Source organism: Rhinatrema bivittatum, chromosome 1 (genome assembly GCF_901001135.1).
Source record: "Rhinatrema bivittatum chromosome 1, aRhiBiv1.1, whole genome shotgun sequence".
Taxonomy (NCBI): domain Eukaryota; kingdom Metazoa; phylum Chordata; class Amphibia; order Gymnophiona; family Rhinatrematidae; genus Rhinatrema; species Rhinatrema bivittatum.
The window spans coordinates 524,504,576-524,518,445 of record NC_042615.1 but is presented as its reverse complement, the minus strand read 5'-3'; the positions used below and the strand labels follow the sequence as shown (position 1 = coordinate 524,518,445).

Below are 13,870 nucleotides of genomic sequence, written 5' to 3'. Positions count from 1 at the left end.
TGACTCCCGTTAGTGCGCACTAATCGGAAAAACGAATATTTGCAAAAAAAAACGTGAGAATCCCGATTTTTTTCGGGCTCCCTGAAACATGCCGAATTGGACAATTTCATTGCAATTTTCCAATTCAGCAAAAACGAATGCACATCTCTAGTGCTGAGCCCCCCGAGCCCAGCCTGGCAGGGAACAGAGAGGATTTCCTTCGTTATAAAACACTTTTTTTTTAGCAAGCCTCGTGTGCCTGCTTTTGCTTTTGAGCTTCACGACAGCCAGAAAAATAAAAACAGCTGGATCAAACCAGTAACAATATCCTAACAGTTGTAAACTAAGGGACGGCTTTAACGATGTTGTGTTTTGAACTTTGCCTCTGGTACGGGGAGCGGCGGTGAATTATCCGCCTGGCTTGCTTTCTGTTACCCAGCTTCTCACTCTCCGCCCTTCCTTTATATTCTTGGATTACTGTTTGCCCCTTCTGTGATCACCCTCTTCGGTTTGTTTATTTTTGTGATCTATTTATTTTAGACTGGCCGTTTCCTCTCCTGGTCTTTTTGTGCATCCAGCTCGATCAGAAACCGTCTCCGCGCTGGGCGTCAGCGCCCCAAGCCTTCACATGGAGCCACCTGGGAATTTATTATATTTTTGGTCCCCTCTTTTTTACATATAATCCTCCTTCTAACTCCTGTAGCCCAGCCATCACACCGTTGGCCCCTTGGCCAGGCCCAGGCCCAACAGCTCCCTAAAGACACAATCACAGGCCCCCTAAAACCGGGCAAGGAGCAGCCGCTAAGACTCTCTCCTTCCATGGGCGCTGGGCCTGGCCTGGGAAGTCCTGGCATGGGAAGGGCATGGACATGGAAGCCAAGTCCCTCCACGTGGCATCGCCCAGTCCTGGTCCTCTCTTATAGTCTTTAAATCGAGGCACGGGCAAACAGCCACTAACAGCACTTCTGACCAATAAAATGTTGACACAGAGCCCAAGTCGTAAACTGAATTTTTTTTTTTTTTAAGAAGTTGTACCAGCGCTAAGCTCAACAAATGAGTCTCATATTCAAAGCTTCCTTGCGTAATGGTGACATCACCGAGGGCCTTATTTGCACACTGGTAATCCTACCTGTAAACAAAGTTGCATAAAATTCTAATTATAAAAACATCAATTGCAAGGGGAGGGCACATTTTCCCACAGAATTTAAAAAAAAAATAATCTAAAAATAGTGGCCTGCATGGGGTGATTTGTGATCCAAATGAATCCCCTGCTGCAAAAACCAGGGGGAAATGTAATCATCTTGCTTTCAAAACAAATTTCCTCTGCTTTAAAAAAAAAAAAGGTATTTTTGGGGGGTTTTGGGTTTTTTGTTTTTTTTTAAATGTTGAGAGTTGTTGTACAAAATTGCCCACGTTGGGAGAGAATGGAAGGTTAGAGATCAGTAAACAAAAGCATCAGACCCGGCGACTTTGAAATCACTAATCAGCACCGATCTTCTGAATCTCTGCAGGGCTAACTTTAGCACCCGGGCACACAAAGGCGTGATCCTGTGCTGCACGCAACATTCGTTGCATCTGACTTTCTAAAGACCTCCTGAGGAATCTCAATTTAGAACTGTTTTTTTTGGGGGGTGACTAGAGAATTAGATCAAGGATGAGGCCCTGATGTGCTTTACTTGGATTTCAGCTAAGCTTTTGATAACGTAAGAAGCCTGGGAATGGGTCCCAAGGTGGTGGAATGCATTAGAAATTGGTTGACTGACAGATGACAGACAGTAGTAAGAAATGGAACCTACTCTGAATAGAGAAGTGCGATAAGTGGAGTTCCTCAAGGATCGGTTTTGGGACCAGTTCTGTTCAATATCTTTGTGAGTGATATTGTGGAGGTTATAGAAGGGAGTTTGTCTTTTTGCAAGTGACACTAAGGTCTGCAACAAAGTGGACACACCTGAAGGACCTGCGAGAATGAGAAGTGAACTAAGAAACGCTCGAGGAGTGGTCAAAGTTTTGAAGGCTAGGATTCAATGCCAAGAAGTGCAAAGTCATGCATTTTGGATACAGTAGTCCAGAGCAGCTATACATGAGGGGGGTGAAAGACTAATGTGCAAGGACCAGGAGAGAAATCTCAGGGTGATAGTTTCTGACAAATTGAAGGCAGCAAAATAATGTGACAAAGCTTAGAGCAAAGGAATGTCGCTCTGCATAGAGAGAGGCATAACCAGCAGGAAAAAGGAAGAGATATTGCCCCTGTACAGGTCGCTGGTGAGGCCTCACTTGGAGTACTGTGTTCAGGTCTTGAAACTATCTCAAAAAGAATAACCACAGGATGGAGGGGGGTCAAGCAAAAGGCAACCAAAATGGTGTGGGGTCTACACCAATAGACGTAGGAGGTGAGACTGAAGGACCTAAATATTTATACCCTGGGGGAGAAGAGGGATAGGGAAGATATAATACAGACTTTTAAATACTTGAAAGGTATTTATGTTGCAAAAGAATCTTTTTTTGATGGAAAGAAAACTGTAGAGCTAAGGGCCAAGGGGGTAGACTCAGGAATAATGTCGGGAAATATTTCCTCATGGAAAGGGTGGTGGATGCATGGAATGCTCTCCCAGAAGGAGTGGCGAAGACAAGAATTGAAACCAAATTCAAAAAGGCATGGAATAAACACAGGAGACCCCTAGTGGCTACAGAATGAAAATAAAGAAACGTGGGTAAGTAACTTTAGGTGTAACATTTCTGCATGGGGGTAACGTGCATGGAGGGTAGTTACAACCTTAAGTAACTTGCTGGGTAGGCTGGATGGACCATTTGGGGCTTTATCCGCAGTCGTTTAGTACATCATAGCACCGGCACTAATGGGGTTTCTCTATTTTACATGCCTGGGTTTGAGTAAATAGTGCTGAAAAAAAGGAACTCTTCTACCAGAGGTTGCTAATAGCATCTTTATTGTGTTTGTTACTGATTTGTCTTGATTTTAATCCTAAAATCAAAGGGCATAAAGAAGGAAGGCTGCAGAAATAAAATTGAGGAGAGAAAAAAAAAACCCAACAACAATTGCACTGGCCAAGCCCTCTTTGCCCACTGCTGTGATAACAAAAAGTTTTCAAGTTGTCCTCACAGCTGGAAAGTAAGGTTTTTCAAAGGTTATCCCACAAAACACATTTGTAGGCTTTCTGACATCACAGAGGGTAACTTTTAAAGCACTTGATAGTGGGAACCCAGCAGTGTTAACCCTGGAAATGGGCTTTCTGAAAATCCTCCCCCCCCCCCCCCCCCCCAGCGTGCGCACTTTTACCCGCAGACGGTGGAGGTGCTCCGGCGGCCGGGGCAACAACGGGCCTAGGTTGGGAATTTCAAAACTACAGTTTGTTTAACTTGGAAAAGTACCCACAGTACAAGCAGCCAACAAGTCTGGGAGTACTATTTGCAGGGGCAATAATCAAAGCAAATCTACCCCTGTACAGCAGTTTTTCTCTATTGGTGCAATCCCCTTGGGTAAAAGAAATTACTTTGGGTGTTGGCACCAGTTTGATTATGACCCCCTTAGAAATCATTTAGAGAAATCCTTTGTTCCCACCGGTTTCTAATCTTTACGCTGAAACTGAAGGCCCCTCATTATTACTGCCTCTGCTGTGCTGTTTATCTTTAATTTCCTGCCTCCTGAAAATCCTGGCTGAGTGCTATGTTTAGCACTAAACAGTGCTGCGCCTGGCCACTTTAGCAGCCAAATGTTTTCACTCAGTCATGCTTCTTCTTGGCTAATCTAATATTTCTCTTACAAATACAGACAGATGTACTAAGGAGTTTCGCCTATTTTAGGCCAAATGTTCAGAGCTTTTGCTCCTCAGACACAAAAACTGAAGTTAAAAACAAAAAACATTTAGTGCATCCGGCCCAAAATGCCCATGGAGAGATGCTCAGTGCCTCATCTCTCAAATCTCATCTACAGCGATCGAGCAAGCGCCATGCACTCGCATTCCATGTTGGCTCTAAAATTCCCTTTCCCATTCAGAATGCTCCTTAGTTGTTGCCCTCCTGCTGGAAAAGTGCTCCGGCTGCATTTCTAAAAGAGAGCCTCCTGCTCTGTGACTGGGGGGAACGCTCCGGAAAACGAGGCCACGGACTTTTCTCTCCAGCTTTCTCCCTTTCAGCTCACATTTCCAGCTCCTGTCAGGGCAGTGACGGTGCAGCCGTGAGCCACTCATTTGGCTTAACCAAAACATCTCAGTCACTGACAGGCGAAAGGCTAATCAGAGGGGCTTGAGGTGTGAGCTCTGAGCCAGGTACTGCCAACTCCCTCATTCTTTGGGGGAAGGGGGGGTTGTTTCACTGCCAGAAGGGATTTTTTCACTTGCACATCTATCTTATAGGGTCATTCATCAAAACGAGTTATGGCGTTAATGCAAGCAATAACGCCGTAACGCATGCACTAAACATGTTACCGCAAGGCACGAATGCAAATTTTTTGAAGCGGAGGGATTAATTAAAATGAGGGGCAGCCGGAAAGAACTACACCTTTTTTCCTGGTGTTAAGCATAATGCAATTTGCGATAAAGATTGGGGAGGGGGAGGGGGCAGAGAGAGAGAGAGAGAGAGCGACTCTGGGGAGGCCTTGACAGTATTCAACTGTTTATATCACTATAGGAGGTCCAGCTAATAGCTCGAGGTGAGGTGTTGGTGGTGGTTTAGGGGCCAGTTTTACATGTAGAGTGAGATGTATGAACAGCACAGTACACCTTGGTGAAGATTTGACGTCATTTGGAGTGAGGAAAGACTCAAAAAGATGAAATTTCTACCGTGTTCTCTCGCCCTAGCTTGATGGACTACTATCAGGGTACTATCAAGCTAGGGTGAGAGAACATAGTAGAAATCTCAACTTTGTGAGACTTTCCTTATTCCAAATGACGTCAAATCTTCGCACAGCTTAGCACCAGGAAAAAAGGTGTTGTTATTTCCGGCGTTAAAACCTTGCGATAGCATGCGTTATGCTATCGCACAGTGGAATAGTGCCTCTCATTGTAATTAATCCTACCCAACCCCCCCCCCCCCCATCCCACCCCTTTAAAAAAAAATTGCATTTGCGCCGTAACATGATTATCGCATGCGTTATGGCATCGCGTGCGTTAACGCCATAGGGGCGGATTTTAAAACGAGCGCGAATAGCCTACTTTTGTTTGCGCTCCAGGCGCAAACAAAAGTACGCTGGATTTTAGTACATACGCGCGGAGCCGCGCGTATCCGCTAAAATCCTGGATCAGCGCGCGCAAGGCTATCGATTTCGTATAGCCGGCGCGCGCCGAGCCGCGCAGCCTACCCCCGTTCCCTCCAAGGCCGCTCCGAAATCGGAGCGGCCTCGGAGGGAACTTTCCTTTGCCCTCCCCTCACCTTCCCCTCCCTTCCCCTACCTAACCCACCCACCCGGCCCTGTCTAAACCCCCCCCTTACCTTTGTCGGGGGATTTACGCCTCCCAGAGGGAGGCGTAAATCCCCGCGCGTCAGCGGGCCTCCTGCGCGCCGGGACGTGACCTGGGGGCGGGTCCGGAGGGCGCGGCCATGCCCCCGGGCCGCCCCGGGCCGTAGCCACGCCCCCGGGCCCGCCCCCGGAACGCTCCCAACACGCCCCGAAAACGCCGCGCGGTTCGGGCCCGCCCCCGACACGCCCCCTCCGAAAACCCCGGGACTTACGCGAGTCCCGGGGCTCTGCGCGCGCCGGGAAGCCTATGTAAAATAGGCTTCCCGGCGCGCAGGGCCCTGCTCGCGTAAATCCGCCCGGTTTTGGGCGGATTTAGGCGAGCAGGGCTCTGAAAATCCGCCCCTAAGTTAGCAGGCTAAGTTTGAATACTGGGGTTAGCTGGATAACCTAGCCAGCTGACTCCATTCCTCCCAGTTATGCCCCTGGTCTGCCTCTAACTTATCCAGCTAAATTCTAGCCTCTTATTACCCAGCTAGAATTTAGCTGGATAAGTGCCCAAATCTTCATTTAGCTGGATAACTTCTAAGTTATTCTGCTAAATGCTTTTGAATATGGACTTCTCAGTGTTCCGGACTGTGTAGTACTGCTTGCAGCCTGCACTGCCTCAGCTCCTTCCTTGCCTCTCCCCATTTGTCCAGAAACAGTCACAATCAGCAGAGAACAGACTAGTTGACCTATTTGGGTCCCTGGGGAATAAAACCTCAGCCCTAATCATCTATAGATCTGCAGTGCCCAACTACTCTGCCTCTCAGTAGTGCTGGGGCTGCAACCTGATATTCAGACTTGGCCCTGCTGACCAGTTTCAAGCTCCTGGCTCTCTGAGCTTTGCTTTCTAGGAACAGAAATGACGTCAACCAGGATCATCCGTCTTTATTTCTTCTAGGGTCCTTAGCATGCTACATTAACCTGACAATGTTTATTCGTGAGTTTGTTTCACAATACATTTCATGCAAGCCACAGCTGTAATTAGTTTTACACTGACATAACAAAGGTTTAGGGCTAGCCATGGGAAAGGAGCAAGTCTTAACATTATTTGTTTTGAAAAGGTGTCCAAGCTTATAAACAATGCATAAGCAGGCCGGTGTCCTATCGGTTTCAGTCTCCACGCTGGGAAGCCTTGCCTTATGCAAGAATGACTGACTCAGCATATGCAGTTGATGGCTCTGAGTTGTTCATCTGCTCTCGAGCCGTTTTATTAGGGCACGGTGGTCCTGAGGGATCCACTCTTGTAAAGCTCCCTTAAAAAAGATTCTATTGGAGCATTTCCCATTGTCTGACTTAAAGGGACTAGGCAGATTTTCAGAGTTACATGTGCTGCAAACTCTTTGTCAGTTTATCCCGTGCAGCAGATATTCTAAGCATCGGAATTGTCCTTTAATGAATAATTGGCACTAAAGTCATAAGGCCTGGCTATTTGGCATTTTCCAATGAAGTGCAAGAAATTAAATAAGTTACGCTTTTATTGCTACAGTACAGTGTCAAACTGTTCCTTTTTTTTTTTACATAATTAAAAGGGTTTTGTGCACTTTTGCCTTAGCCTCCTCTTCAAATCCAGTAATTCAAATGCACTGCAGATCTTGGATAGCTATCCAGTGTCAGTCTAAGAGGACGTATTCAGTATCCTAGAATCGGAGGAATCCGACCGCTCGTCATAGTCATCCTCCGTGTAAATCGGTTGCTTTGACACAATGGGGCAGCCGTCGTCCGGCAGGGAGATCCTAGGATCCTCTGATGGGCGAGCAGCGAGGACAGGTGAGTTTCTGAAGACACTGCTGGAGTTACTGGAGAATGGGCTGACGTACTGGGACCTCAGCTGGTACTGCTGCTGCAACGTCATGGTGTTCCACAGGGTCACATCGTTGGGCAGAAACGGGCTAGACTGGTTCCTGGCCAGCGTGTTCCTCAGCATCAGGGGGTACCGAGGTGGTTGAGGGAAAGGGTGCTGCAAAGGGACTGCCAGAGGATTGGGCACAACATTACCAGAGTCGGCAGAGAACCGCAGCGAGTCTGGAACTCTAAAGGCTGACCCGACAGACCACTTAGAAGACGAAATAGGATAGGAACTCAAAGTGTGCTCAAAAATGTGCCCATTGGAAGGCAAAACCAGACCATCGGACTCCGTGGAAGTTCTTTCACCAGTTACTGAAGATCGGCTGGACAAAAGGACCTCAACGGCACCAACGAGGTCACCCCCACAGCCTTTCAAGATTAATTCAAGAACTGTTGGCTTTTGGTTAGGGAAGATTTTTTTCAACACTTCCAGTGGAGGCCTGTTGGCTTTCAGACTGAAGGGCAGTGATACCGTCCCCGATGGGCCTTCAATCAGGAGGTGATTCGGATCCAGCTGGTACTTGGGGCTGTTGGCTCTGCTCTCTGAGCTGCCGCTGCTGCCGTTCTTCTGCACTGCAAAGCCACCCTCGTCCACGGAAACTATGTCAGGGCTGTCGGGAGTGAAGCAGGTCTTGGCCTTAGTCACATCTGGCGAGGTCCTTTGGTCTGTGTCTTTGTCACTGTAGGTCTCGGCATTGTCAGTTCCACTGCTGTCAGCCAATCGCTCCTCAGCCATGTCTGTAAAGTAAAAGGACAGATGGGTTAATTTCTAAATCACTGTAAATTAAAACATCTAACTAGTGTATAAGAGTGTTTATTTCATATGCACAATGCAGCAACTTGCTTTTGGCAACAAATCCCAGAGGATCCCATAATGGGTGAGTATAGATGGAGATGCATGCGAGTGAGTCAGTACGGCCAACAATGCACATCCGCCTGGGGCACTACAGGCAATAACTCATGTCAAGCTGTGGCTAATTTATAAGATTTTAACTCATGCTTCAAGTCTGGAGTTTAGCACTCAATAAATGTGTCAAAATCTGAGGTGGAAATGGGGAAGGGGCAGGAATTAGGACTCCTCCCTCCCTTTCTGCCTTCCAGTCTGCTCCCACCTCTCTCTCAATCACTTTTTCTTTCCTCCATCCAAATCCTGACCCATCTTTCATTCTCTCTTCTCCCTTCCATCACCATCTCACCCTCCAATCTTTTCTTCCTTCTCCCCCTTTTCCTTCTCAGCATCATACTTTGCTCTCTTCCTACGGCCCCCAACACTTTCCTCTCTGCTTATCCAACGTTCTTTCTTTCTGAATGCTTCCCTCCCCCCTCCCCCCGCCTTTTGACACATGTCCGATCTCTCAGGTTCCTCTTCTTGTTTCAATTTCCCCTCCCTCCTTCAGGTTCTTGCTCCCCCTACCCTCTTTGGGGGTCATCTTTTTCCTCCTCCCTCCTTTAGGTTGCCTCAGGTGGATGAGGTGAAGGAGGAGCAGCTCTAGGGAACGAGAGCCTGAATTCACTGTGTCCCTATGCTACTGACTTTTGCTTTTACTGTAAGGGAGGGCGAGGAGTGGAGGAGAAAGTTCTTTTCAGTCAGACGTGGGATGAACTCCCCCTGTTGCAGCCACTCATCCTTCTCTTCCCCTTGGTCAAACTGGGCTGCCAAAAATGATAGTTTGGCCGCATAATTTACTTTCAGTATTCCGGGGGAATAACTAATCTGCTCATCAACAAGCATTTGCATGTTGCGGGCGCTATTAGTTTCGGGAGGGTTGGCCGCACGTTTTCCACACGCTATTACCTCTTACAGTATAAGGGGTAATAAACAGCGCGTCTAAAACGGCCGGCCAAATGGGGGCTGAACGGTGCGCTCAGCTGAGCCCACCCATTCTGTATTGGCCTGATTATGTGTCCTTGACTAGATGGAAGCTCCAAGGAGTAGGGGTTGTCCATTAAGAGGGCAATTCTCAAATAGCTACACGGTAAACTCAGACCTATTCAAAATCCATAAGCTCGCTTTGAAAATCCTCAGGTAATTGACCTAGTATGGGCACACTTTCACCGCGTACAGTTCCACCTCCTCTTCAGAGGGCCTAACTTACACATGTACACTTACACATATAGGGGCAGATTTTCAAGGATTTACGTGCGTAGGGGGGGTTAAGAGCACCGGGCCTATTTTCAAAAGGCCCGGCGGTGCGTGTAAAGCCCCGGGATGCGTGTAAGTCCCGGGGCTTGAAAAAAGGGGAGGGGGAGGGGCGGGGGCGGGGTCAGCGGCTCCTGGCACAGGGGCCATTTGCCACTGTGTCAGAGATCGTGTGCCAGCAATCAGCCGGGGCAGGCACAAAAGGTAAAATAAAGATCAAGGGGAGGGGTTAGGGGAAGGGGTGAGAAGGTCAGGCTAGGGGGAAGGGAACAGAGGAAGTCAGCACGGCTCGGCGCGCACAAGGTGCACAATTGTGCACCCCCTTGCGCGCGTCAACCCTGGATTTTATAACATGCGTGTGCATGCTATAAAATCAGGCATATATGTGTGTGCACCGGGTAGCGCGTGCACATATAGGCTGCGTGCGCTTCTTTTAAAATCTACCCCAAACTTTTTAAAAATCAAAATGTTTACACAAAGTAATGGCTCCGCTCCCAGTCCCCCCAGAATTCCTCTCCTCAGTGTGAATGAATATCCAGGTGAGACTGGGCGCTCCATCGAAAAGCAGGATTAATAAATCAGACGTAAGCTGTGGGTGATGTCACAGAATTGCACCAACACACACCCAGCTCTCGGAGCTCAGCAGCTGGGGAAGGGTTTGCAATCTTGTGCAGGCTTTCGCATTTTCAAAAGTATGCACATGGTTTTAGTTTTTCAGTGGAAAACTACCGGCACAAATTAGAAAGGGCAAAGGTATCCAGGCAATTTTCCTGGAATAATTCCCAAAGTGAAAGTGTGCTTACTCTTTCCACCAACAAGGACTGTCTTAAAATCATCCCCTAAATATCTGCACAATATTTCTGCTGGGCCTGGATGCTGAGGGATGTCGTACATGCTAGGCTGCAGTTTGACAAAAGCCTTCATGATGTGTGAAAAAAAAAAAAAAACCAAATAGCTACATAACTTACACCAAAATTATGCAAATCTGTAGTAAAGTCAGACGTATTTTGGGGGTGGAAAAGCGTGCACATGTTTGTGAAATAAAAACATATATTGCTAATAAAAGAAAGCTCAGATAGCTCATCTGGCAGGTAAAAGAAAAATCATTACATAAGAACATACGAGGTGCCATGCTGGCGCAGAGCAAGGATCCATCAAGTCCAGCATCCTGTCTCTGACAGTGGCCAATCCTGGTCACTTGAAGTACCCAGCAGATCCTAATGTTGCTCATTCCCACAAGTAAGAAATAGCAATCCCTACATCTACTAGCTAATCATTTTTAAAAGACCTGCTCTCCAGAAACCTGTCCAAACCCTTTATTTAAACCAATTTTACTACTAGCCTTAGCCACATTCTCTGGCAACAAATTCCATAGTTTAATTGCTCATTGACTGGAAAAAAAATGCTCTTATATTTGTTTTAAATCTACTACCAGTTAGTTCCATGAAGTGTTCCCTTGTGCAGTTCTCAATCAAGTTCTCGGGATTCTCTCAGCCAGTTGGGTTTCCAGTATAGCCACAATGAATATGCATGAGATAGATCTGTATACAATGGAGGCAGTGCATACAAATCTATCTTATGCATTATTGTGGATATCCTGAAAACCCAACTTGCTGATAGTATCCTAGGGATAAGCAGTGGGTTTCTCCAAGTCCATCTTAATAATGGTTTATGGACTTTTCTTCCAGGAACTTGTCTAAACCTTTTTTAAAACCAGCTACACTAACAGCTTTCACCACATCCTCTGACAATGACTTTTTAACCTTTATGTATTTATTTTAAATTATTAAATTTGATATTTATAAATTATTGTAGACCCTGTGAATTTTAGTGTTAATATCATTTATTATTATTTTTGTCTACTGTTTGCACTACTATTCCTTGTCCGTATATACTGCTGTTTCTTCACATCTATTGCTGAGGTGTATTGCCTTTCTATTTGCATTCATGCACCATAGATCTATACAGAGGCATTATGATATTAGTTTTATTCTGCAAGGGACATTTTGAAGAGCTGATTGGTGTAAAGGTGTTACTTCTCATTGGCTTTTTTATACAAACACAAAAAGCACTTCAGATACAGTATGAGCAATTAAATTCCTTCCTTCCTTCCCCCTCACCCACCCATTTCCTGTTTGGGTTTTTTTGTTTGTTTTTTTTAATATAGATTGTTTATGGGCAAAGACTCAATGATTACAGCTTTACCCAATTAGATTAGTTGGTCTCTGTCTTCAATTAAACCACACTTATTAACTCACCTTTGAGACTTTAAATCTTTTCCCTGATTTGCCCCAAAATTTGTCTTGTCTGTCTGCTTGATTAGATTGTAAGCTCCAGGGGTAGTGGAATGCCTTTTTGGTGGGAGGGGGGGGGGGGCAGGTTGTGCTCCTACTCTGCCCCTGACTCCGCCTATAACTCCACCCCCGGCTCTGCCCTGCTCCCACTGCCAATTTCTTACTTTTTGTTTGCAGTTAGTCATTCTCTTTTACACACATTCGTTACATAAATCATAGAGTATAATTATTCATTCCCAGACCAACCAATAAAATGCTTGATGCTAGAAAATCAGACAGAGCGGTGAAGGAGAAAATGACAAAAACAGCATTACTGTCAGTACCAAGCATTACTGTCAGTACCAAGCAACTATTCTGTAGGATGTATACAGAGAAAGAAGATCATCAGGTACAAGAGATACAATCAGAGACCAGGAAAATGTGGTCTACAGATACAGAAACCAATCTAATTGTTTGGGCACCACTCACCTGATTAACAATCTTCCAAGCTCACCTTAATATGTTGCCTGCATATATTACACCATACAAGCTTCAGAAAGAAGCTATTTGGCACAGCGCAATGCTAGCAGTAAATATGAGAGACTGAGATCATACCCAATATATCTTGGCTTAAGACTGAGGCTTGTTTTTGCCATTATGGGGCAGATTTTAAAAAAGTACGCGCACACGTACTTTTGTTCGCGCACCCGGCGCAAACAAGAATACACCAGATTCTAATAGATACGCGCGTAGCCGCGCATATCTTTTAAAATCCAGGGTCGGTGCGTGCAAGGCTGCGCAAAATCGGCAGCCTGCGCGCGCCGAGCCGCGCAGCCTGTCTCCGTTCCCTCCGAGGCAGCTCCGAAATCGGAGCTGCCTCGGAGGGAACTTTCATTCCGCCTCCCCCCACTTTCCCCTCCCTTCCCCTACCTAACCTACCCCCCCCCCCCCAGCCCTATCTAAACCCTCCCTACCTTTATTATAAAAGTTATGCCTGCCCTGTGCGTGATTCCCCAGCCCGGGAGCAGTTTTGGAGGCCTCGGCCACGCCCACAAAACGCCCCTGGGCCGGAACCATACCCGTGACCCCGCCCCCGATGACGCGCCATGACACGCCCCTGACACGCCCCAAGGAAAGCCCCAGGACTTATGCGTGTCCCGGGGCTTGCGCGCGCCGCCGAGCCTATGCAATATAGACTTGGTGCACACAGGGGGTGGAAGGGGCAGCTTTTCGGGGGTTACGCGCGTATCTTACGTGCATACCCCTTTGAAAATCTGCCCCTATATGTGCAAATCAAACCCAATATAAATCCTTTATCACCAGTTGTGTAACTATATACTCTGTGTCCACAGACCCCTCCTTCTCCTCCCCCCCCCTCCCCCCAACACACACACATACAATGGGGACAGAGTAAGATCTTTTCCCATACACCTCATCATACAAAACAAAATTCTGGTGTCATCTAAGTAACAGAAACACAAGCATCCTCCTCTATCAGCTGCCATTTAATTGAAGAAAATGGTGTTCAACTCTCCCCCGCCCCTGAAGCAGACGCGTCAAAACATTGCCAGTGTCGGGTGGGCATTTTTCACAGTTTAAAGAAAAAGTATTGAGTAAAAGGACACTAAAGAAATCTATTTTCAATGATTTTCAAGTTAAGTGGTAAAACTTTATTCCTCTAACAGTTATGAGTGAGTGGACATCAGAAGAGTTTTGCATCTCAACATTACAAGAGGGAATTTTATTTGCATATACCAAAAAAGCTTTTAAAAAATTAGAGATTTAGGGGTCACGTGATGTGGTGAGCCTAGGTGGACGTGCTTTCCTGGGCTCCGGGCAACATCCCCCAAAATCGGAAGAAATCTGTGACCCAATATAATTATTTTTCTGTTCATAGTTTCTCTATGTCCACAGACAGATATAAGAATAAATCGCCTGGGGCTATGCTCTTGAAAGGGGGAAAAAAAGACAGAGAGAAGCCGAATGCTCTCCCTGGGAAGATGACCACTGAGGTGGAAGAACAATTTGATTCTCCGCTGAACTCTTCCTCCACTGACACATTAAATGCTGAAGGTAACCAATGTGGTGGTCGCTGCCCTTGACACTAAATTAAGTTCAGAAATCTGGGCTGAGATTCCACTCAAGTTCCCTTGCTGAAATGACCCTGCGGCTAGA

General features: G+C 46.5%; 1 protein-coding gene across 1 annotated transcript in view; it reads right to left on the bottom strand.

Moving 5' to 3' along the window:
- Positions 1–6,307: 6,307 nt before the first annotated feature.
- DMRT3 (doublesex and mab-3 related transcription factor 3) overlaps positions 6,308–13,870 on the bottom strand; it is a 45,679-nt gene continuing 38,116 nt past the window's right edge. The window contains exon 2 of the mRNA XM_029585878.1: positions 6,308–8,020. Coding sequence (XP_029441738.1) covers positions 7,053–8,020 — 968 coding nt within the window. The 3' untranslated portion in view covers positions 6,308–7,052. The remainder of the gene's footprint in view (positions 8,021–13,870) is intronic.